The following is a 23249-nucleotide window of genomic DNA, read 5'->3' on the forward strand; positions in this document are numbered from 1 at the left end:
CACACTTATAATTTTAATTTCTACCTAACCAATAATATCTACTAATCTAAAACAATGCAGAAATTGCATGGTTTTGTGTGAAAGCATTGTCATATATAAATATATAAAGTGAAGACTACAATCCTTATCTACTGTAAGCTTAGTGACTTCTAAGCTATGACTATACAAACCTGACCAGTAATAATGTACATCACTCCACGTCTATAGGACACATAAATATAGTGAATATTTTGTTTATCAGGTAAGTTTTGTCAGACTTTAGAAAAAGATATTTTAAAAACAATCTGAACTGAACAGGTGTTGTCCTGATGCAAAGGATTCTGGAACAGTAAGGCATCTGCCAAGTCTCTGACCTATGTTTGACAGTAAGGCATCTGCCAAGTCTCTGACCTATGTTTGACAGTAAGGCATCTGCCAAGTCTCTGACAAGTCTCTGACCTATGTGTGACAGTAAGGCATCTGCCAACACTCTGACCTATGTTCGACAGTAAGGTATTTGCCAAGTCTCTGACCTATGTTTAACAGTAAGGCATCTGCCAAGTCTCTGACCTATGTTTAACAGTAAGCCATTTTCCAAGTCTCTTACTTATGTTCGACAGTAAGGCATCTACTAAGTCTCTGACCTATGTTAGACAGTAAGGCATCTGCCAAGTCTCTGACCTATGTTTAACAGTAAGGCATCTGCCAAGTCTCTGACATATGTTTAACAGTAAGGCATCTGCCAAGTCTCTGACATATGTTTGACAGTAAGGCATCTGCCAACTCTCTGACATATGTTTGACAGTATTAAAGGCATCTGCCAAGTCTATGACCTCTGTTTGACAGTAAGGTATCTGTCAACTCTCTGACCTATGTTTGACAGAAAGGCATCTGCCAAGTCTCTGACCTATGTTTGAGGTGATATCTTCTTTACAGGAGAGTTTATTTCACTACTATTTACTTACTTTTCCTGACTCTCTGCAGAGATTTTCTTGGTTGATGTTGGTGTTGGTGTACGTCTGCCAGTACCTTTTGTTGGACTTTTCCTAGTAAGCAGTTATATAAGTTGTAAATAGTATTTATGGTGTTTGTGATTGAAAAATATAAATTCTTATATTATGTAGCTATTTCTAGTTGTGAGAACTACAGTGTGAAGTATATATCCATGTCAAATACCATGTTCAAAGGCATATTGCATTTTAGTACAAAATTGCAAATAATGCTAATTGTATTTCAGTCAATTTTTTATTCTATTTAGCTGATAAAATTTGCTTTTGTTGAATGGTGTCATCTTTAAACAAGACTTACATGACTAGGGAGTTTGAACATGTATTCAACTGGGATTAAATGCTAAATTTGTATTAACATTTTGTTTTGCTCAAAATTTCTTTACATACTTGCCAGATGTCCAGCCTTTATACTTTCTCGTTTTGCTTCAATTAAAATATATTAAATATCTAATTATCAAACAAACTTTTAACACAGTTAACAAGCTATAGCCACATGAAAAATAGTTCTATAATAGTCTGACAAAACAGACTAGACAGTAGAAAGTGAAAACAGCAAAAAATATTCCAACACCAGTTCAAAGATTTTATAACAAAGTTTTTAGAAAATATGAAGTGAGAAGAGACATGGTGGAAATAATACTGGTGTTACTCAATCAATAAATACTGACAATCTTGAGTCTAAACAGTTGTAATTTTCTAGGCCATTGAAACATATATTTACAATAATATGATAACAAACTAACTGTAGATATATAATTACAATCAGTGACAATAAGTGGTTTCTATGGAAACCTAAAAAAACTTATACATACAAGACCAGAGAGCTTTCAGGCTTTAACTGATGTAAAAAAAATACATTATAAAAATAATATATCATGGATTGCATTTATTTCTTTTTATATAGGTCTGATCAATTTGCATAATACTATAATATGAGTATGAAAAACAGTTTCAACAGAAAAGTTTCATGAAATATGATACTGCAATCTAGCATTTTAGAAAAAGCTAACAGAGACAATTTCAGAAAACATTTTTAAAGCAAATGTTATGGAAGAGGTAAAACAAACTGATCTGTGAAGTAACAGCTAGGACATCATTTGACTAGAGAGCTTACAGCAAGAGATAGTTGTAGCTACACCCTTGGTTTTTATTACATACAAGAATAGGCTTTGCACATTGTGTCATTGTGGGGAATATTTGCACAAAATATTTCAAAATTTCTAGGTACATCTAGATTAAACATCCTTAACGTTAATTTTCTGACTTGCGCTCTTTTTAAATGATCTTTAGAGACTGATAACATAACAAGTTAGCTTCATAATGACTCAGATTGGTGTATTTTCGATACAATATCATTTTATTGTATTAAACATTTTAGAATATTCAACACATGAGGGAAAGCAGCAACCTTGGCCTTGAACAGACATTGATAAAAGTTTCATCCTAAATTTGTGTCTCTACAATGGAAAATATTGTTGCTAAATTAATTACAAGGGTGCCATAGTCACAAAATTCTCCAGTCGAGAGCTTGCTAAGTTGTCATTCTTGCATCTGACCTTTGACCTCTTAGTCTGACCTTGACCTTCAACCTAGGGACCTGGTTCTTGCGCATGACACTCTGTCTCATGATGGTGAATAGTTGTGCCAAGTCACATCGAAATCCTTCCATTCACGAAGAACAAATACTCTGGACAAAGTCATTCTTGAATGTGACCTTTGACCTCTAAGTGTGACCTTAACCTTAGACATAGGGACCTGGTTCATGTGCATGACAGGGATGGTGAACATTTGTGCCAAGTTACATTTAAATCCCTTCATGCATGAAGAAGAAATGCTAGGAAAAAAGTTTGTTTGATGCTGCCCTCCCGCCTGCCCGCCAAGGGCATTTCCAGAATACCACTGTCTTTCGGACGGGCACATAAAAAGTTTTTTCTGTGGGCAAAAAGACTAAGAGCAAATTTTGTGATTGACAGACAGAAAGCCAGTTAAGATAAGACTTTCCTACAGTCAGGAGAATGTTTTAGCTGTCAATAAACATGAAACTAGATGTGTCCATAGGACACAGGTGCCCCCACTCCTGCCACTGTAACAAGGTTTAATGACTCAGGTTAAACAATTTTTAAGATACAACATTCCTGTAGTTTTGTGACTCTACATCAAATACTTTTGGAGCTATGCACGACAAAACATTAAAATGACAATATTTTCCTAGGTCAGGGGCCATAACTCCTACAATACTGAATGAATCCGGACACGAAACCCCAGGTGCACAACTGCACATGTGACCAACATTCCTGTAAACTTTGGTGACTCTAGGTTAAATACTTTCGGAGCTATGTGCGATACAACATTAAAACGACCAATTTTTAACTAAGTCAGGGGCCATAACTCCTACACGACAGAACGAATCCGGACGCAAAACCCCAGGTGCACAACTGCACGTGCTGACCAACATTCCTGTAAACTTTGGTGACTCTAGGTCAAATACTTTTGGAGCTACACGCGATACAACATTGAAATGACCAATTTTAAACTAAGTCAGGGGCCATAACTCCTACATGACTGAATGAATCGGATGCGAAACCCCAGGTGCACAACTACACATGCTGACCAACATTCCAGTAAAGTTTTGTGACTCTAGGTCAAATACTTTTGGAGCTACGAGCAACACAACACTAAAATGACCAATTTTTACAAAGTTAAGGGCCATAACTCCTACACAACTAAATGAATCTGGACGCGAAACCCCGGGTGCACAACTACACATGCTGACCAACATTCCTGTAAAGTTTTGTGACTCTATTTCAAATACTTTTGGAGCTAGGCCCGACACAACATTCTTGGAAGGACGGACAGACGGACGGACACACAAGAGCAAATCTATATGCCCCCACCACTCATGGGGGGGCACAAAAAGATTGCCTAATACCTCATGTCCAGGTATATATTTAACATAAAGGTTTCTGGCAAATATTTTAATGCTCTAGTTTCCAAGAAAAGCAAGTCAAAATAAAAAACAACAACAGAAATATGAAAGTAAAATCTCATCTACAAGATAATTTTATCAACATTGGTTTTGGACAGAAAATACAGATAAGACAGCAGAACATAAGTGAGTCAAGCCCCATTCATCTTCTTTCTGCTATCATTCCACTTGACCATAGTGAAGAAACTAAATAAACTATGTATACAGATTCACTAGAAGCCAGAGAGAATTTGCCATTTCTATTAGAAAGGTGGTACAAGTTACATTTGCTACAAATTATAGATATAAAAGCAAATGTACCGATCTGACTCCCTGTGGGTTTTCTGTTTCCTTTAAAGGAAATAATATAACAGATTAATGTAACGTATTCTTTTAATTGCATTAGAATTACATGAATTTATTTTAAAAAACAAATGAATTTTAAGTAAAATACACAAAAATACCTCAGATATAGTCAGGTAAAAAGATTGAATACAAACTTTTCTTACAAAGGCATGAGGCTAATCAAAAATACTACTTAATGTTTTCATAAAACCATCAGAATATTTCACTAAAAATATACATAAACATTGTCTGCGAGTTACTGAAATACTGGTGCACTGAAATCATTTCCTCCATGAGTTCTCCTTATCTAATATTTTTTCCGAAGACTCATAAATATATGAGCCAAATTGATTTTAATCTATGATAGGTTTACAGTATTTATAAAATAGTACAAAACACTACAATGCAGTATAATTATATTCATAGAAAGAAAAACATCATTATTTAAAAAATCATTATTTCATCTACAACTTTAATATTCCTTAAATAACTTATTGTTCTTCAGCATCTTAAAATAATGTCAAGCTAGTTTGAACATGAATCAATTAAAACTCACAAGCATAAAAGCAATTCAGCAATTCATTCATTCATTTGAAAAACATACACAAACAGAATCAACGCAGTTGAAATGTATTTCTATTTCAAATATAACGTTTACCATTAAACTTAAAGTAATGGACCCATAATAAGAACTGGCAATTTATCCTCTGTATGAGACTTCAGCATTCTCCAAATGTAATAAAGAATGATTTTGTTATAGCCGGATGATGCCTAAATCGCAAATAGAGAATAGGTAATCACACGGAATTTGCAGATTGTCATTACGGATCCGCTACCTTTAGATAGAATAAAATCTCTCAATGTGTTTAGTTAACCTTTAGCCTGCTGGCAGCAAGTGATCAGTGCAGACCAAGATCAGCCTGCACATCTGTGCAGGCTAATCATGGTCTGCACTGTTTGCTATTCAGTCTGTAAATTTTCAGTGAACACCCCTTCATATGATAAATGGTACTGTCCAAATTGAATGCTAGACCAGTCCATTTTAGAAATTCAGCAGGCTAAACATCAAGTAAAATGAGTAAGAATAAGACTAGCTGAATAGTGAAAATTAATATATATTAATATAAAGGTACACTTAACATTGTTAAGACTAAACAGACAAGATATATTCAAACTGCTTCAGATGTTTGCTCTCCAAAGCTGTGTTGTTCTAAAAGCATGTGCTCATTGTGTTTATGTCTATATATTCAGTTTAAGAGCTTAACTTCAATTCTTTATCCATTTTGCATAAATCCAAAACCATATTAAGTTTCCCAGCATTTCCCATAAAAGAAGAGTTAACCATCCCCTTTATGTTAATGTAAAATAAAGTGTATGTTCTAACTTTTCATGAGAGAAATCTGCACCAATTATTGTATCCTGTATAGATCTATTGTATGGCTTTTGGAGCATCCATGCCCAATCTAAATCCTATAGCAATCTTTTCCATTTATGCAGTACTGGATAAGTCCCATTGCCATACAACAATGCATAGTTCTAGAAGCATACCTCAAAACATCATTTTAGAAGCACAACTGTCAAGAAGCATGAATTTGTCAAGAAGTATGCCTCGATGTATCACTTTAGAATTTACATTTGTCAAGAAGCATGCATCAATGTATCACTTTAGCATTTACATTTGTCAAGAAGCATGCATCAATGCATCACTTTAGATTTGACATTTGTCAAGAAGCATGCATCAATGCATCACTTTAGAATTGACATTTGTCAAGAAGCATGCATCAATGCATCACTTTAGAATTTACATTTGTCAAGAAGCATGCATCAATGCATCACTTTAGAAATTTTTATTTGTCAAGATGCATGCCTCAATGTATCACTTTAGCATCATTTTAGCATTTACATTTGTCAAGAAGCATGCCTCAATGCATCCCTTTAGAATTTATATTTGTCAAGAAGCATGCCTTGATGTATCACTTCAGCATTTACATTTGTCAAGAAGCATGCCTAAATGCATTCAGAATTTACATTTGTCAAGAAGCATGCCTCAATGTATCACTTGTCAAGAAGCATGCCTCAATGCATCATTCTAGGAACATAACTACCCAGAATTTTACTTAATCATATGCTTACAGCCTTTAATGCATTAATAAAGAAAACTTTCCAATTCTACCCCAAAATGCATGGTTCTTTCCCAATATATAGCACTGAGAGAACCACCCCTGATCTTTACTCCTCAAATAGCAAAGTCGCTGGAATCAAAATAATTCATCAATTCAACAGTATATATATCACCATCACCTTAGGCTTTCAGGAGAAACTGGGAAAATTGAAGGAAGGAAAAGGTAGGTAAAACAAACTCAGTTATCTGTGATCAGTCTACATTTCTGCATTTTCAGTGCCTGAATTCAATGATTAAACAATTTACTTTTTGTATATATTATATACAACTTACGACAAGTATTCTGAGTACTGGTACTCAGTAGCTTCAATAATTACTGCAAATGGAACTTCTCAAATGTAAAAAAGAAGCCAAAATAGCATTATCTGGCAACACACAGGAAATATAATTTTAAAATTTCAACAATGTCAAAACAAGCGTAACAGCAAATAACAAAATTTCAGGCTGTAAAAATGTGGTTAGATGCAGTTTAACCTATGTTAGTATGATAAGGTATATATGATAAATAGCCCCTAACTGCGCAACAAGACTTTTACCTAGATGCAGGTCTCCTATCTGGGCTTGACGATTTTACAGATTCTGCCCTTGCACTAATGTGAAACACAAACAAAAGAACCGTAACACCCAAATAACATCATTACTAATTATATAGAATAATCTAAAGGCCAGTCCATGTGCTACAAAGTAGTTCTGTATGAGATTTCCAAACCCAAATATATAAAGTACTACAATAGATTTAGACATATTCTTAAATTTGAGATTGTGTAAAAAGTCAGAAAAAAGGTTTTCTAGCTGAACAATCTACAGGACAAAAACTCTAGCCAAAAAGCCTGTGATTCCTTTACCCAAAACATTTGTTTCCAATTTGTGCATACACTTACACTGTAGACCCCTCCCGGGAGGTCCTCACTGCAGGAGACCTCGACCTTGACTTGAGACTCTCATTTGTCTTTTCAGACAGTAGAGCCTTTCTCAAGTCCCCATTTTTCAATTTGGGTGCAGGGGACTTTCCCTTCAGAGAATCAGGCAGAGATAATTCACTCACTTCACGTGACATTAAATCACTGTAATCAAATTTATTTATTATGTTACTTATACTTTCTAAACCAGTCTAAATCTAGCTGAAATAACATAAAAACCAGCAAAGAATACAACTGATTTAGTGATTTAACACAGAATATGAATTTACTAAGTACATTTAAAAAATTATAAATTATCTGTGTCGGCTCCACTTGTGATGTATACGAACTCATTTAATAACCATTTTCTTATTGTTGTTGTGTTTTACCCATATTTAAACATTTCTTTGAAATAAAGTTAAGTTTTGTTTTACATTGTATAATTTTCTATCTATCTTCTCTTCAAAAGAAATTCACGTTTATTAGCTAAAAAGTTGACTAATGACCCAAAGCAAAAGCAGTTGGTCCTTTCAAAAACAACATAGATATCAGCTAACTGCTAGAAACAAAAAACATACTATGCAAAAACTGCAGTGACACACACTAATGTAGGTCTGATCAACAACATTTTGCTGGCAGGACCTGGTGTATTTAGACTTTTTACTATATGTTTTACTTTTCTCCCTTTTCCTTGGACCAATACTGTTAATTTTTCATTTAATAAACTGAGAAACCAGCAATTTCCTAAGCCCTGCTTATTACTGTATGAAACTAAGACAATTACATACTTTAACAAACTGTAAGTCACTGTGTATGCGACATATTAAGGAATTCAAGAAACACAGGGCTTCTGTTAATCTACATTTAAAGTTGGAAATTCAGGGTTACTTAATTTTATTAACACATGTTTTGAAGCATTTGTTCCTTGTAAATCAAAGACTGCATGGTTAAATTCTGTATAAGCTAGAACAACTTTACACCCAGATTCACACAAAGTCTCCGCAGACTTTGAGGGTGCCAAGCAATGTTACTTTTGGGTGAAACTATTTCCTGCTTAGAATGGTGATCAACAGAGTCCCCTGTGTCGTTCTATATGGGAAAAAACACTGCTGAGGTAAACGTCACTAGAGACAGTTATCTCATTGTAAAGATCTTATGATAAGGATTCTGTTGCAAATCAAAACTAGGGTTTTCAGTCTCAGGTTAGGTTTTTATATATAAAAAAAAGTGGGTTTACGGTAAAACTGTCAAATTTAAGCAGTTGGTTACTAGTCTAGACTGTGGCTGACAAATTTAATCAGTTCATTTCCAGTCTCAACTGTGCCTGTTAAATTTAATCAGTGGGTTTTAAGTCTTGGGAAGGGCAGTTAAATTTAATCAAATGGTTTTCAAGTCTTGTGAAGGGATTTTCAACTGCCTTACTCCTTAGTCATGAGAGAGTTACGTCGCCCTCGGAAACTGGCTTCTGGCGGAGGATCAGCCCCAGCTGAACTACGGTCAAGAGAACTTCCAGATCTTCTTTGTATAAATATAACATATCATTCATTGTGTAAATACATTCTGGTGCCAAATTTAAAATTCCTAAAATGACTACATGCAATTCCAATTTTCATAACACAATGTTATAAAACTGCAACATTATCTTTTAAAATCTAAAGACTCTAAACTGTTATTAAGTGCTATAAAATTACACAAACCTAAACTATTTGCACAGAACTGTTTTCAGCTTACAAACACTAAAATACTGTGATATTTTTTTCTTTAGTTTATCACTCACATCAATGGAATGTCTCAAATTTCAAAATGCATTTGTTTATTGTAGACATACAAAAATAAAATGTTTGCAATCCAGTTCAAGTATAACTGAGTGTTTCGAGATGAAAATTTACCAGCTTTTATCAAATTAGATATTCAGCTAGAGCTATCACTAAAGGTAAATAATACCCTTAGTCACCATTTTGATACTGGTAAGGTAAAATCTGGTGATCATGACAAAATAAAATGTTTGTAATCCAGTTCAAGTAAAACTGAGTGTTTCGAGATGAAAATTTACCAGCTTTCATTAAATTAGATATTCAGCTAGAGCTATCACTAAAAGTAAATAATACCCTTTGACACCATTTCGATACTGGTAAGGTAAAATCTGGTGATCATGACCTTGACTTTGTACCAAGTGATCAGGTTTGTACACTTTGCATGTCTTCTTGATGAGGTCAACATTTGATAGCCATATGATCTTTGACCTTCATGTCTCACATTGACTTTTATCATAGCAAACTTTTTCACAGTTAAATGAAAATCAATTAACCAGTCCAAAATAAAGCTATCTTGAACTTTGACCTTCCAGTGTGACCTTTATCATAGTGACTTGAGTTGTGCCCTCAGACATCAATGATGAGGCACACAACTAGTGCTAGTCTTGTGAAAATCCTTTCAGCGATTTATAAGATACGAAACAGGCATAAAGTTAAATTAATTAAACCTCCAAGTCTGACCTTGACCTTGGACCCAGTAACCTGAGTAATATGTGATTTTCATGGTATTATCATGGTAAATAATTACATGAAAATATCTGAAAGTCCATCAAACTGTTTCATAGATATGCCTTCGGAAAGGAGATATGGATACACAGACTGTCGACAATGCACAACTCCAGTAAAAGCCCCATATACTATGTATATAGGGGTATAATAATTCTGAAAATACAGACATTGCAGCAGTGTCTATATCTTACTTTTCTCCCTTTTCCTTGGACCAATACTGTTAATTTTTCATTTAATAAACTGAGAAACCAGCAATTTCCTAAGCCCTGCTTATTACTGTATGAAACTAAGACAATTACATACTTTAACAAACTGTAAGTCACTGTGTATGCGACATATTAAGGAATTCAAGAAACACAGGGCTTCTGTTTACCTACATTCAAAGTTGGAAATTCAGGGTTACTTACTTTTATTAACAAATGGTTTGAAGCATTTGTTCCTTGTAAATCAAAGACTGCATGGTTAAATTCTGTATAAGCTAGAACAAATTTACACCCAGATTCACACAAAGTCTCCACAGACTTTGAGGGTGCCAAGCAATGTTACTTTTGGGTGAAACTATTTCCAGCTTAGAATGGTGATCAACTGAGTCCCCTGTGTCGTTCTATATGGGAAAAAACACTGCTGAGGTAAACGTCACTAGAGACAGTTATCTCATTGTAAAGATCTTATGATTAGGATTCTGTTGCAAATCAAAACTAGGGTTTTCAGTCTCAGGTTAGGCTTTTATATATAAAAAAAAAGTGGGTTTACGGTAAAACTGTCAAATTTAAGCAGTTGGTTACTAGTCTAGACTGTGGCTGACAAATTTAATCAGTTCATTTCCAGTCTCAACTGTGCCTGTTAAATTTAATCAGTGGGTTTTAAGTCTTGGGAAGGGCAGTTAAATTTAATCAAATGGTTTTCAAGTCTTGTGAAGGGATTTTCAACTGCCTTACTCCTTAGTCATGAGAGAGTTACGTCGCCCTCGGAAACTGGCTTCTGGCGGAGGATCAGCCCCAGCTGAACTACGGTCAAGAGAACTTCCAGATCTTCTTTGTATAAATATAACATATCATTCATTGTGTAAATACATTCTGGTGCCAAATTTAAAATTCCTAAAATGACTACATGCAATTCCAATTTTCATAACACAATGTTATAAAACTGCAACATTATCTTTTAAAATCTAAAGACTCTAAACTGTTATTAAGTGCTATAAAATTACACAAACCTAAACTATTTGCACAGAACTGTTTTCAGCTTACAAACACTAAAATACTGTGATATTTTTTTCTTTAGTTTATCACTCACATCAATGGATTGTCTCAAATTTTAAAATGCATTTGTTTATTGTAGACATACAAAAATAAAATGTTTGCAATCCAGTTCAAGTATAACTGAGTGTTTCGAGATGAAAATTTACCAGCTTTTATCAAATTAGATATTCAGCTAGAGCTATCACTAAAGGTAAATAATACCCTTAGTCACCATTTTGATACTGGTAAGGTAAAATCTGGTGATCATGACAAAATAAAATGTTTGTAATCCAGTTCAAGTAAAACTGAGTGTTTCGAGATGAAAATTTACCAGCTTTCATTAAATTAGATACTCAGCTAGAGCTATCACTAAAAGTAAATAATACCCTTTGACACCATTTCGATACTGGTAAGGTAAAATCTGGTGATCATGACCTTGACTTTGTACCAAGTGATCAGGTTTGTACACTTTGCATGTCTTCTTGATGAGGTCAACATTTGATAGCCATATGATCTTTGACCTTCATGTCTCACATTGACTTTTATCATAGCAAACTTTTTCACAGTTAAATGAAAATCAATTAACCAGTCCAAAATAAAGCTATCTTGAACTTTGACCTTCCAGTGTGACCTTTATCATAGTGACTTGAGTTGTGCCCTCAGACATCAATGATGAGGCACACAACTAGTGCTAGTCTTGTGAAAATCCTTTCAGCGATTTATAAGATACGAAACAGGCATAAAGTTAAATTAATTAAACCTCCAAGTCTGACCTTGACCTTGGACCCAGTAACCTGAGTAATATGTGATTTTCATGGTATTATCATGGTAAATAATTACATGAAAATATCTGAAAGTTCATCAAACTGTTTCATAGATATGCCTTCGGAAAGGAGATATGGATACACAGACTGTCGACAATGCACAACTCCAGTAAAAGCCCCATATACTATGTATATATGGGTATAATAATTCTGAAAATACAGACATTGCAGCAGTGTCTATATCTTATGAGAATATATGCAAGTACATGTGTTAAGTTTTAGTTTGGCACATATTTAAACTATCTATGTGATACCTACATCATATTTAGTATTATTTGTTTCAAATGCAATGCCTCAAAAGCAACCTTTTTCAAAAGTTGACAAACTAAGTAATATGGGAAACAAATGCTGTCTGATGACAGCGCGCTCGACTATTCGAAGAATTGATTGAAGAATGGGGTCAAAATATTTCCACAGATATTCAGACAAAAGAAATAAATAGATTAGACAAACAATGTTCCTGTATTTCTTTGATTTCGATAAGTCTTGCACTAAATGGCAATGTATGAACCAATTTCAAAGTCCAAAAAGGGCCATAATTCAGTCAAAATAGTTATGTACACTTGCCTACAGATAGAAATCATAATGATAAACAAGTGTTCAAAGTTTAAAAGCCATATGTCAAATAGTTTTTACAAAACATGGACTTGTATGAAAACAGAACCAATTTCAAAGTCCAAAAAGGGCCATAATTCAGCCAAAATGGATGACAGAGTTATGTACTGTTTCCCACAGATAGAGACTATTACACTAAACAAGTGATAAAAGTTTCAAAGCCATAAGTCAAACACTTTACAAAAAATATGAACTGGTACGGAAAACTTAACAAAGATTTCTAAGTCAAAAGGGGCCATAATTCAGCCAAAATCCATGATGGAGTTATGTACTCTTGCCTATAACTGGATGTGGTGATGGTAAACAGGTGTTGAAAGTTTCAAAGCTTTATCTCAAAAGAATTTGTCAAAATATGAACTGGTACAAAATATTAACCCAGATTTCTAAGTCAAAAAGGGCCATAATTCAGCCAAAATTCTAGATGGAGTTATGTGCTTTTGCCTATAACTGGACTTAATGATGGTAAACAAGTGTTGAAAGTTTCAAAGCTTTATCTCAAAAGACTTTGTCAAAATACGAACTGGTACGAAAAACTTAACCAAGATTTCTAAGTCGAAAGGGGCCATAATTCAGCCAAAATCCTTCATGGAGTTATGTACTCTTGCCTATAACTGGCCATGGTGATGGTAAACAAGTGTTGAAAGTTTCAAAGCTTTATCTTAAAAGACTTTGTCAAAATATGAACTGGTACGAAAAACTTAACCATGATTTCTAAGTCAAAAGGGGCCATAATTCAGCCAAAATCCTTGATGGAGTTATGTGCTCTTGCCTATAACTGGCCATGCTGGTGGTAAACAAGTATTGAAAGTTTCAAAGCTTTATCTCAAAAGACTTTGTCAAAATGTAGACTGGTACGAAAAACTTAACCAAGGTGTGACGCCGACGCCGACGCCGTGGTGAGTAGGATAGCTCTACTTATTCTTCGAATAGTCGAGCTAAAAATGACAAAAATTTGATTTCATGTTGATATCTAGCTCAACTTTACACAACAACAACAACTAAAAGTTAGCAAACAACCTGTCTACAGATAAGAAACAATGATACTATATGACTGAGGCTGAGATTTCAATGTGTTGCACTGAATACAAATAAATTGCCTATTAATGATAATAAATGTCTAAATTTGTCTCAGAATAATTTAAACTTGATAATGGTTTATTTAACAAAATGCAGGAATTCTAAATATTTTCATAAATACTTTATACCTCAGTCTCTAATTCAAATTCTTTTAAATGAAACTTCGCAGTAAATAATAAAGTTCTAAGTAACAATTTTGGGGGCTGAATCAATACACAGCTGTTAGTTCCATATTAATCAATTCACATGGAGATACAACAGTGTATTGTAAAATTGTAACACTGTATTGAGTATTTAAACATCTCAAAATCCTTTACTTAAGCTTTGGTTTTATAGAAGGAACATACTTAATATATAAAATCTTGGACCATTACAAATGTAGGTGGATTTTCCAAATACAAATTCACAGTTTATTCATAAATTGAAAAGGATTTGATTATTTCAACACAGCTTATAATATTCCTATGTATGCAACTCCTAGAGACTTTAGGCATGTAATTAAAATTTCTTTTTTGTAAAATTAGGGCAAATTTTATAAACAAGTTGTCACAGAAGAAGTGTATAATACTGTAGAAACTTGAATTCACCTGTCAGGATCTGTAACTGAGGATGGAGACTGTGTCCGACCTTTCTTCTTCTTGGTGTGACTCTCACTGTGTGGAACACCCATCTGGTTCAATATACGCTGGATTTCTGCATAGTACTCCTTCGGCTCATTGTTCTCTAATGATCTGTTTAGGTAAGAAACAAATCTGAATCAATGCGAAGTTAGTAATATAAATAGTTTTAACTGCTTTATAAAGTAATGAAACCAAAGATTTTCATACGCATGTGTGCTGTAACAGTATTTCAATACAGCAATTGTGATTATGTAACCAGACTGAGTTCTCCAAAAGTAAATGAACCATGCTTGTGCAACAAATTAAAAATATTATCTAACATGTATATTTGGTATGGTGTATTTAAAGGATGCTGAGCATATTTAAATCAAGTTGGCAGTTTACTGAAGTAATTATCAGAAAGCTGTATAAAACCGATACTGAAAACCTGCTTACTGCTCAAAGTTGCAGTAAATTTGAACAACACCAGTAAAACACCCCACTTACTGTACAAAACTTTTAGGCTCTCAGTTTACATTCCCACAGTAAAACAAAACAATATCCAGTATCTATAAACAAGTAATTAAGAAATACAGAATACAGCAACACTGAATCACTCTCTTGATAATTTTGGAAGTAAAACAGAAGAATCTTACACTTTGAGTTTACAAATCATGTAGAAAATTCCCAACTCTGGTGAAGCTTTAATGTCCTTGTGGAACTTTGAAGAATCTATCAGCTGATTTCTTATCTGTAATGTACAAGATTTTTCTATATCTCAGATCTGTCCTCATGTAAAATGTTTGTGAGTAAGGTTTAGGGCTACTCTTCATTAACTCAATCATGAAAAGTCAATAAACATTTATATGTTTCCACAGGGTTTTGATTCTTGTCTGCATATACAGGGGAAATGGAAAGTGTCTGCTAAAGATTCTGTGATAAATTAATCATGTGTCCTGCTGCAAATGAAAGGGTTAAAACTTCAAAAATAAGATTCACAAGTATTTTGTTTGGGCAATACAATCTTTACAACCTTTAGAACATGTGAAAGATACAATTCCCTAAAAAAAATAGGGTAAATTAAATTTGCATATAGATGCCTGACTAGATTTGACTTGGACCTAACTGATTCAGGAGTGATTTTATAAATTTGCAGACTCAGCTTTAAAATCATGCAATACAAAACACCAATAATTTCAAGATATAGAACTGTTTTGCTTACAACTAATATATCAACAATACAAGAAATAAGATCAAAGCTTATACTATCAAAACTGTGTGGATCATTCAATACATACTATAAGTCCAAACACTTGTTTATAGAGATGTGGCACATTCTGTTTTATAAAGGCAGCTGCAGCACTTGCAATCTGGGCAGCATCGTTCTTCTTCCCTGCATCCAGATTACACTCAATCAATGCACTGAAAACACAATAGATATATCCCATTTCAAAAAACATTTCAATCTCCTCAGGTCTTTCTCTTTATTTTCTGAGGTAAAAGTTGCCTCATGGTAACCCTCTACCTTAATGGTTAGAGTAAGATTTGCAGTGCAAATCAGGCCCTTGGGGCAAAGGCTCAAACATGGATTGGACTTTCCATCAAGTAACTGGAAAACACCAACCACAAGTGAACAAATATAATTCATATCATTTACTAACAGCACAAATTTATATTGATTACCAACTAAAAGTTAATATCCAGCTAACTGTTACACTTAGTGAAAGAATAACTTTAAAAAACGTTCTTAAAACATTGCTCATGTAAACATTTAAAGCTATATGTGTCCAAAATTTCATATTTGGAAAAATGAACAATTAGTACACACAATCTATGTAAACACAAAATAAATAAAGTAGTATTTTGTGTAAGGTTTAAAAAAAATAGAAACATAATAAAAGTATATATAGCCTTAGAATGACTTTGTAATACCACTACAATGTTGTTTTCCAACCGCTGACAGCTATTTCACAACATACTGTAAATGAAGCTCTAAATATACAGTTGTGTTATTTATTCAACCATGTTATAGTGAGTGATGCAGATAGTATATCTTTAATACAAGTCAGCAAAAATGGAAGAAAAAACAATAGATAACTTACATCATAAGCTGAGCTCTCCATTCATAATCTTTATCATCTATATCATCTAAAGCTTTCACCACAGAATGCAGGCTACGTGCCAGGAACTGTCGAAAATTCTGCTTCAAGAACGGACGGCAAAACTGCCAGTATATCACTGAGGCATTGTACACCAGGAAATGGTATCTAGAAATAATACATTGTGTAGAAAAATAATGTCATATTTAATTCTAATAAACAATTTTAACAAAGCCGGTTAACTTTGTTTACACTATATATACAAAGGTAGTAGAAAAGTGACCCTTATATCTAAGATTCACAATACTGACTTAGCTTGTCTGAAAAGGAAGATCTTGACTTACAGTTGTGGCCTTTGCAAAATGTTCTGCAAGTTTTTGTTTACTTCAAATTATTATATAATTCAATCCAGAAAGATTTTTAAATCATTTACAATTATGTTTATTTGATAATGACTTGGACTAAAAAAAAGTCACCACTTTTTCATTGACAATACCAATAATTAAACGTTGGCGCAGTATTAACTGCCTGGATTTTCTCACCTAGGAAAACCCAGAATTTCCCAGGCTGGGTAATATCCCTCAAGTGGGCAATACTGGGCAATATGACTTTTTTTGTTTAGATTTACTGCTCAATTTAACCTTTGGTTACTTATTTTACATTGTTGATCATTCACATTAGAGTATGAACATGTTTATGACATCCTAGTTGCACACAGTGTCTAGAAACAAATGTTGAAATTTCTTGGTTTATTAAATATCATAAAGAAGTATAATGTTATTACAGAACAACAGTTTATTGCTATATCATAGCAATATCTGAAGCATCTAACTCCATAAGTATTTGGTAACAGAATATTAAAATTTATTACCTTGGATTGCCTTTAGCGAATGATATAGCCTTGAGCAAGTAAACAACTGCCTTCTCTAGCTGTTCTGGTATGGTGGCTTTGGGAGCCAACAGCTGGGACTGACACAGGTAAGCTCGGCATAAGAACTGGTTCCCAGGTGGTGGCTTCATAAAGTACATCTTTAAACATTCTTTTGAGATGTCAAATAACCCATTCTGTAAAAGTATGTCAAAGGTCATTTACATATTTCTGTACTATATCATTTAACTAAGTCATAGTTTTTCTTAACTTATGTCCTGGCTCACCATAGGGTTTAAAATTTCAATCATAATTTCCTACAAACAAACTGAAATGAATAAAATATTTATCATTAATTTGCTCTTTAAAAAATATGTCAATTCTTTAATTGAATATATACACTTTACAGTCTCCCTTAATAAAGTTTAATAAAAAGCCATTTCATATACATATCATGATAAAATGCCTGCATTGTTTTTCATCTTACATTAAAAGTTAGCAATCCTATTTTCTTTAATATGCAATATTCTACATGTATGACTGAGAAAAGGAAAATGTGGGAGGTAAAAGTAAATCTGAAATAGTAACCTGGAAGGCAATCTCTGCACATTGGACATAGAGGTCTGGGCTGAATGCCTCTGGATTATCCACTGTAGGTTTATTTTCTGCAACATTTCTCAGCAAACTATAGGCTTGCAGCAGTGCTGGGTTCTTTTCCTGGCCTGAAAAGACATATCTAAATTGTCAGGCACACAGCTTGATGAAAAGCATATCTTAATGACATCTTTTGGAAGTATCCTATCAAATGCACAAACCCATGTCTACCTATTACGGTAGCTAATACAATCAAAATGCAGTACTGTAATGTAGTTGGATGAATTTTTAAGTTGCGTACAACAAATTAACTTTAATTTGTTTTAGATCTTTTAGCTATATACCACTTCTTCATTCCATTTTAATTAGATTTATTGTATTTGTAGTCCAAAAATGCTCTCGTCCTGCAGGGCAAGTACTACAGCATAGTTATGAGCATTGAGCAATTAATATTTTAATACAATAGAAAATTTTGTGATCAAGGAAACGTAACTCTCCCTGATCAGAAACATCAAAGTATAAATAATATACTTAATATTTTCATTTTTATTTAATTTCAATTTACATTCAACAGTGATCTGAATTACTAAACAATGATCTATTATACTTTCGCTAAAAATATAGAACATCTGGTACAGTCTGATAACCGTCAAATTTATGCTGTACCAGAATGCAAATATTTAAGGTCTGGCCAGGACTCGAACTTGTGACCTCTCACACATAAGGGAGACACTCTTACTACTTCGCTATAACAGCAGACTCTATAGCTAGGTAGTGTAAGTTCACCTTTATTCACTACTGGACTACATCACATGAACTGGAACAATTCTGTGACAATGACATGCTCTAAATTATTGGTGTAATTAATGACTTTGTTCGCTACTGGCAATATTTGTGTAAAGAAATAATAAAATGTAATTTTTTCAACATTTTAAATTAAACAAAAGTTCCAAAACTTCTCTGACATGTTTTCTAGAGTATGAACTTACTAACTTGCAGTGCCAGTGAAATATAACTTATACACCAATTTTTTTATATTTTCTCTTTTAGCAGCACTGGTAAACACTGCTGCAACGACAACCAGCTTTGTACAAAAATCAGCATTTACACATTTTAAAAAGGATATCAATCAAAAAGAATTTACAGCTACAAACTTAATACCTCTCTGCATCACACAAAGTCAATAGCATTCGCTGTTGTCACAGGGTGAGAAAAATGTGCAGCCAGACCGGGACTCGAACCCAGGGCCTCGGAATACCGTTCCGATGTGCTACTGACTGAGCTACTCGGCCGCCTACACACTTTCTCCCCGTTTAAATATTCAAGTTCTATACCCACTGTTTTGAAATTTGTCCTCAATTTTCAGCGGGCACTTCATATACAAGCAATTTCAGGCATCAGAGACTAACCAGTGTAATGCCATCATGGCCCCATGTTGGGCGCCAAATGTCACTGGGTGAGAAAAATGTGCAGCCAGACCGGGTGTCGAACCTGGGGCCTCGGAATACCATTCCGATGCTCTACCGACTGAGCTTCCCGGCCACCTACACACTTAAGTTCTATACCGCAACCCTGTCAATCAGTATTATAGCTAAGGCTAAGATCGACTATCACTGATTCATTCCAAATCAAATGATTCCTAGGCATAAAGTCCATTGGGTACATTTTAACTCGTTACCGGTGCATGTGTACATGTACATCCCATTATATTTATAAAAATCACAATATGAAAAGAACTATGGTAAGGTCTCTATACAGAGTCAACAGGTCAGAGACTTCCCCTGGACTGAGAGATATTCTCTCGATCTAAACATTGTCTCTCGTTCGAAAGACAGAATGTCTTTCGATTGAAAGACTCAAATTAGCTTAAGCAATGAAAATCAATGAAAGAGTAATTAAAACTCTCTATTTAAAATGCGCAAATTTATTTCATATATAGAAAATTATCTTTCTTTTATCAAATTTTCAAAAACAAAATTTTTTGGGAATTTTGCTTAAGCATGATAATGCTTAAGCAAACTTCTATGACAGTGAGTTTCTTGTAAAGTTTACCTGAAATAACAAGTTGTTTTAATAAATAAATAATGCAACTGTAACGGAATGTTTGTTTTAATAATGATTTCATGTTTTTTCAACACTTAAGGTAAATACAGTCTTTCGATCGAAAGACATTTTGTCTTTCAAATGAGAGACAGTGTTTAGATCTAGAGACTGTATCTATCTTCCGCAGACGTCAAACCCCTTGAGGGAACGTAGACTGTCTCTCAATCCAGTGGAAGTCTCCGACCTGGTCAATGTTTACTTTTTACAGACGAGTACACTGAAGCAGTCTTGATACATGTACAGTACTTTGCCTCGAAATGTGAACTCTTATCTTATACCCCCACCCCAGGCACCGTGATGACAATTCATGAAATGTGGGACAATATCGATACTGATGGCTGAGCAACATATAAAAACCAGAAACGTGTATTGTATACTTACCACTAATTTTTTGGGCTGCTACTAATAATGAACGTATACTGGTATCCATAATTATTATGTGTGCTGCACTTTCTACTAAAGATTCCGGAAATTTGGACACGCACCTTGTTTACACCGCCATGTTGTTTGGGCGATTCACATAATTCTATTTAATCATGAACTTGAAAATATAGTTCTAGATTTGAGTTATGAAATTCTATTTCCTTAAATTTAAAGAAAGTTGCATTCTAGTTCAACTTATTTATGACATTTTATTTTGAAAGTTAGTCTCAATCATGATATATTTTTAAACTTCTAAAAAGAAGTCGTTCTCTTTGATTTAACGCGGATTTGTCATAGAAACAGTGATGCGGTTTTAGGTGCAATGTAGAAATAACTGTCTGTGAAAATAACACTCAGTCTCTCTACAGGAAGTTATATCAAGTTATTACCTGTAGGTAAACATAACAAAACAGAACAAAACTAAGTCTTTATCTGAACCTCATATTGAACGACAGCCATGAGTAACATCATAGGTATATCACCATTGCAATATGTTCACGTTTTGGACATGGTAAGTTAGCTATTTATAATTTATTTTCATTGTATTTTGATCATTGAGCAGTAATTAACTGAAAAAAATTTCCTGGTGACTTGTATATGTATTGTCTTATACTTACAGAAACTGATACTTTTCAGATCAATGCTTTTAACAGCAAATACATGTTTAGGCGATAGTTACATTTCGGTACACTCAGTACAGTACTAATTGCTAAATTAGCCAATTGATTAGAGTTGTTTCGCATTTGTTTATATATAGACTGATATTTTGTTCTTATCAAACTATCCATTTTGCTCTAAATTAATGTAGCTGATAAATATCCCCATTGTTTTCAAAAAAGAGGGAGATAGAAATGGGCTGCATCTTTCCATACGTCCGTCCGTCCATTTGTGTCTGGTCCATAACTTTGCCATCTGTGATTGGCATCAAGAAATTTTGCCTTGTTACAAATGTTTCCCTATGTGAAACTTTGTCATTCATCAAGGGATTTTGAAATTACTAAGCAGAAATTTGCCCCATAATGAGAGGACACATCATGTGTAAGACCCAGACCCATAGCTGCAAGGTTAAGGTCACACTTAGAGATTAAAGGTTAACATGGTTGGTTTTTTTGTCCAATCCATAACTCTGCCATTTATCAAGGGATTTTGAAATTACCTGGCACAAATTTTCCCCGTAATGACAATGTGTCATGTGCAAGACCCAGATCCCTATCTTCAAGGTCAAGGTCACTCATGGAGGTCCCAGGTTTAGAGCATCAGTTTCATATACGGTCCATATTTTTACCATTCATCAAAGGATTTCAAATTCACTTGGCACAAGTGTTCCCAATAATGAGATGTTGTGTTGTGTGCAAGACCCAGGCCCCTGTCTAAATTTAGGTCAAGGTCACACTTAGAGGTAAAAATAATAGGGGATTTTGGTGTGGTCAGTAACTTAACTTTGCATGGATGGATATTCAAGTAATTTGACACAAACAGTCACCATAATAAATTTATTTGTTGAATGTACGACTCTGACTTTTAGCTCAATGTCAAGGTCACCTTTGAAGATTAAATATTTTTGGTATATTTTTGTCTGATCTGTAATTATTTTATGCATGGGTGTATATTTGAATAACTTTGCATAAATATTCACCATTACAAGACAATGTGTCATATTTAAAGGTCAAGATAGCAGGCACAAAATAACCTCTTTTTTTAAGCTCATCTGAACTTTGTTCCGGGTGAACTATTAGTATAGGTGGATGGTCCGGCGTCCATCATCCTGTGTCCTGCGTCAACATCTTCTCCTCTGAAACTACTGGTCAGAATTACACTAAACTTGGTCAGTAGCATCCTTGCATGGACCTCCATCAATTTTGTTCAAATGGTTCACCTTTGCTTTTAGGGGCTGCCAGAGCTAAAAATAGAAAAACCTTTAAATAACTTCTTCTCATGAACCGCTTGATGGATCTTCATCAATCTTGGTCTGTAGCATCATTATAAGGTCTTCTCCCAAATTTGTTCAAATGGGGGCACTTGGACCCTTTTAAGGGCCGCTACAGTTTAAATTATAAATGCCTTCAAATGACTTGTTCTCATGAACGTCTCGATGGATTTTCATCGAACTTGGTATATAGCATCGTTATAAGATCCACTCCGAATTTTGTACATATGGGGGCTAAAGTTAGAAATACATTTAAATAACTTCTTTTTATACTGCTGTACGGATCTTCATCAAATATGGTTTGTAGCATCATTACAAGGTCCTCTCCCAATTTTGTTCAAATGGGGACGATTGGCCCTTCTTAGGGGCTACCAGAGCTAAAATTAGAATTGCCTTTAAATCGCTCCTCATGAACCACTCGATGAATCTTCATTAAACTTGACTTGTAGCATCATTATAAAGTCCTTCACCGACATTGTTCAGTAGGGGGCAATTGTCCAATTTTAGGGGCTGCTAGAGTTAATAAAGATAGAAACACCTTTAAACAATTTCTTCTCATGAACCGCTTTATGGATCTTCAGAGGATCATTATAAGGTCTATTCTCAAAAATGGTTCAGTTGGGGGCACTTTGCCCCATTTAGGGGCCACTAGAGCTAAAAATAGAAATACCTTTAAAAGACTTCTTCTCATGAACCACTTGATGGATCCTCATCAAACTTTGTCTGTAGCATCATTAGAAGGTCCTTTCTGAATTTTATTCAAATGGGGACAGTTGGCCTCTTTTTAGGAGTAAAAAAATAGAAATAATTTTGAACTAACTTCTCATTAATTCCTGGGTCTTCATCAAACCTTGTATGGAGCATCATAAGGTCCTTTTCCATGTTTGTTTGATTGGGGGCACTTGGCCCCTTTAAGTGGCCGCTAGAGCTTTAAATAGAAATACCTTTGAAGTACTTCT

The 23249-nt window shown here is 34.3% G+C and overlaps 2 protein-coding genes across 2 annotated transcripts in view; one reads left to right on the plus strand and one right to left on the minus strand.

The window, feature by feature from the left end:
- The window catches only part of LOC123545982 (cilia- and flagella-associated protein 46-like), a 126804-nt gene extending 106325 nt beyond the window's left edge, over nt 1-20479 (minus strand). Inside the window, exons 1-10 of the mRNA XM_053550424.1 lie at nt 20322-20479; nt 17832-17965; nt 17247-17440; nt 16379-16543; nt 15575-15698; nt 14933-15027; nt 14265-14408; nt 7363-7545; nt 4276-4305; nt 945-1025 (exon numbers count right to left, since the gene is read on the minus strand). Of these exons, the coding sequence (XP_053406399.1) occupies nt 945-1025; nt 4276-4305; nt 7363-7545; nt 14265-14408; nt 14933-15027; nt 15575-15698; nt 16379-16543; nt 17247-17440; nt 17832-17965; nt 20322-20370 (1199 nt within the window). The 5' untranslated portion in view covers nt 20371-20479. The remainder of the gene's footprint in view (nt 1-944; nt 1026-4275; nt 4306-7362; nt 7546-14264; nt 14409-14932; nt 15028-15574; nt 15699-16378; nt 16544-17246; nt 17441-17831; nt 17966-20321) is intronic.
- A 228-nt stretch (nt 20480-20707) lies between these two features.
- LOC123545983 (major vault protein-like) overlaps nt 20708-23249 on the plus strand; it is a 43065-nt gene continuing 40523 nt past the window's right edge. The window contains exon 1 of the mRNA XM_053550880.1: nt 20708-20874. Within this exon, the coding sequence (XP_053406855.1) occupies nt 20821-20874 (54 nt within the window). The 5' untranslated portion in view covers nt 20708-20820. The remainder of the gene's footprint in view (nt 20875-23249) is intronic.

Source organism: Mercenaria mercenaria, chromosome 9 (assembly GCF_021730395.1).
Source record: "Mercenaria mercenaria strain notata chromosome 9, MADL_Memer_1, whole genome shotgun sequence".
In the NCBI taxonomy this organism is placed as follows: Eukaryota; Metazoa; Mollusca; class Bivalvia; order Venerida; family Veneridae; genus Mercenaria; species Mercenaria mercenaria.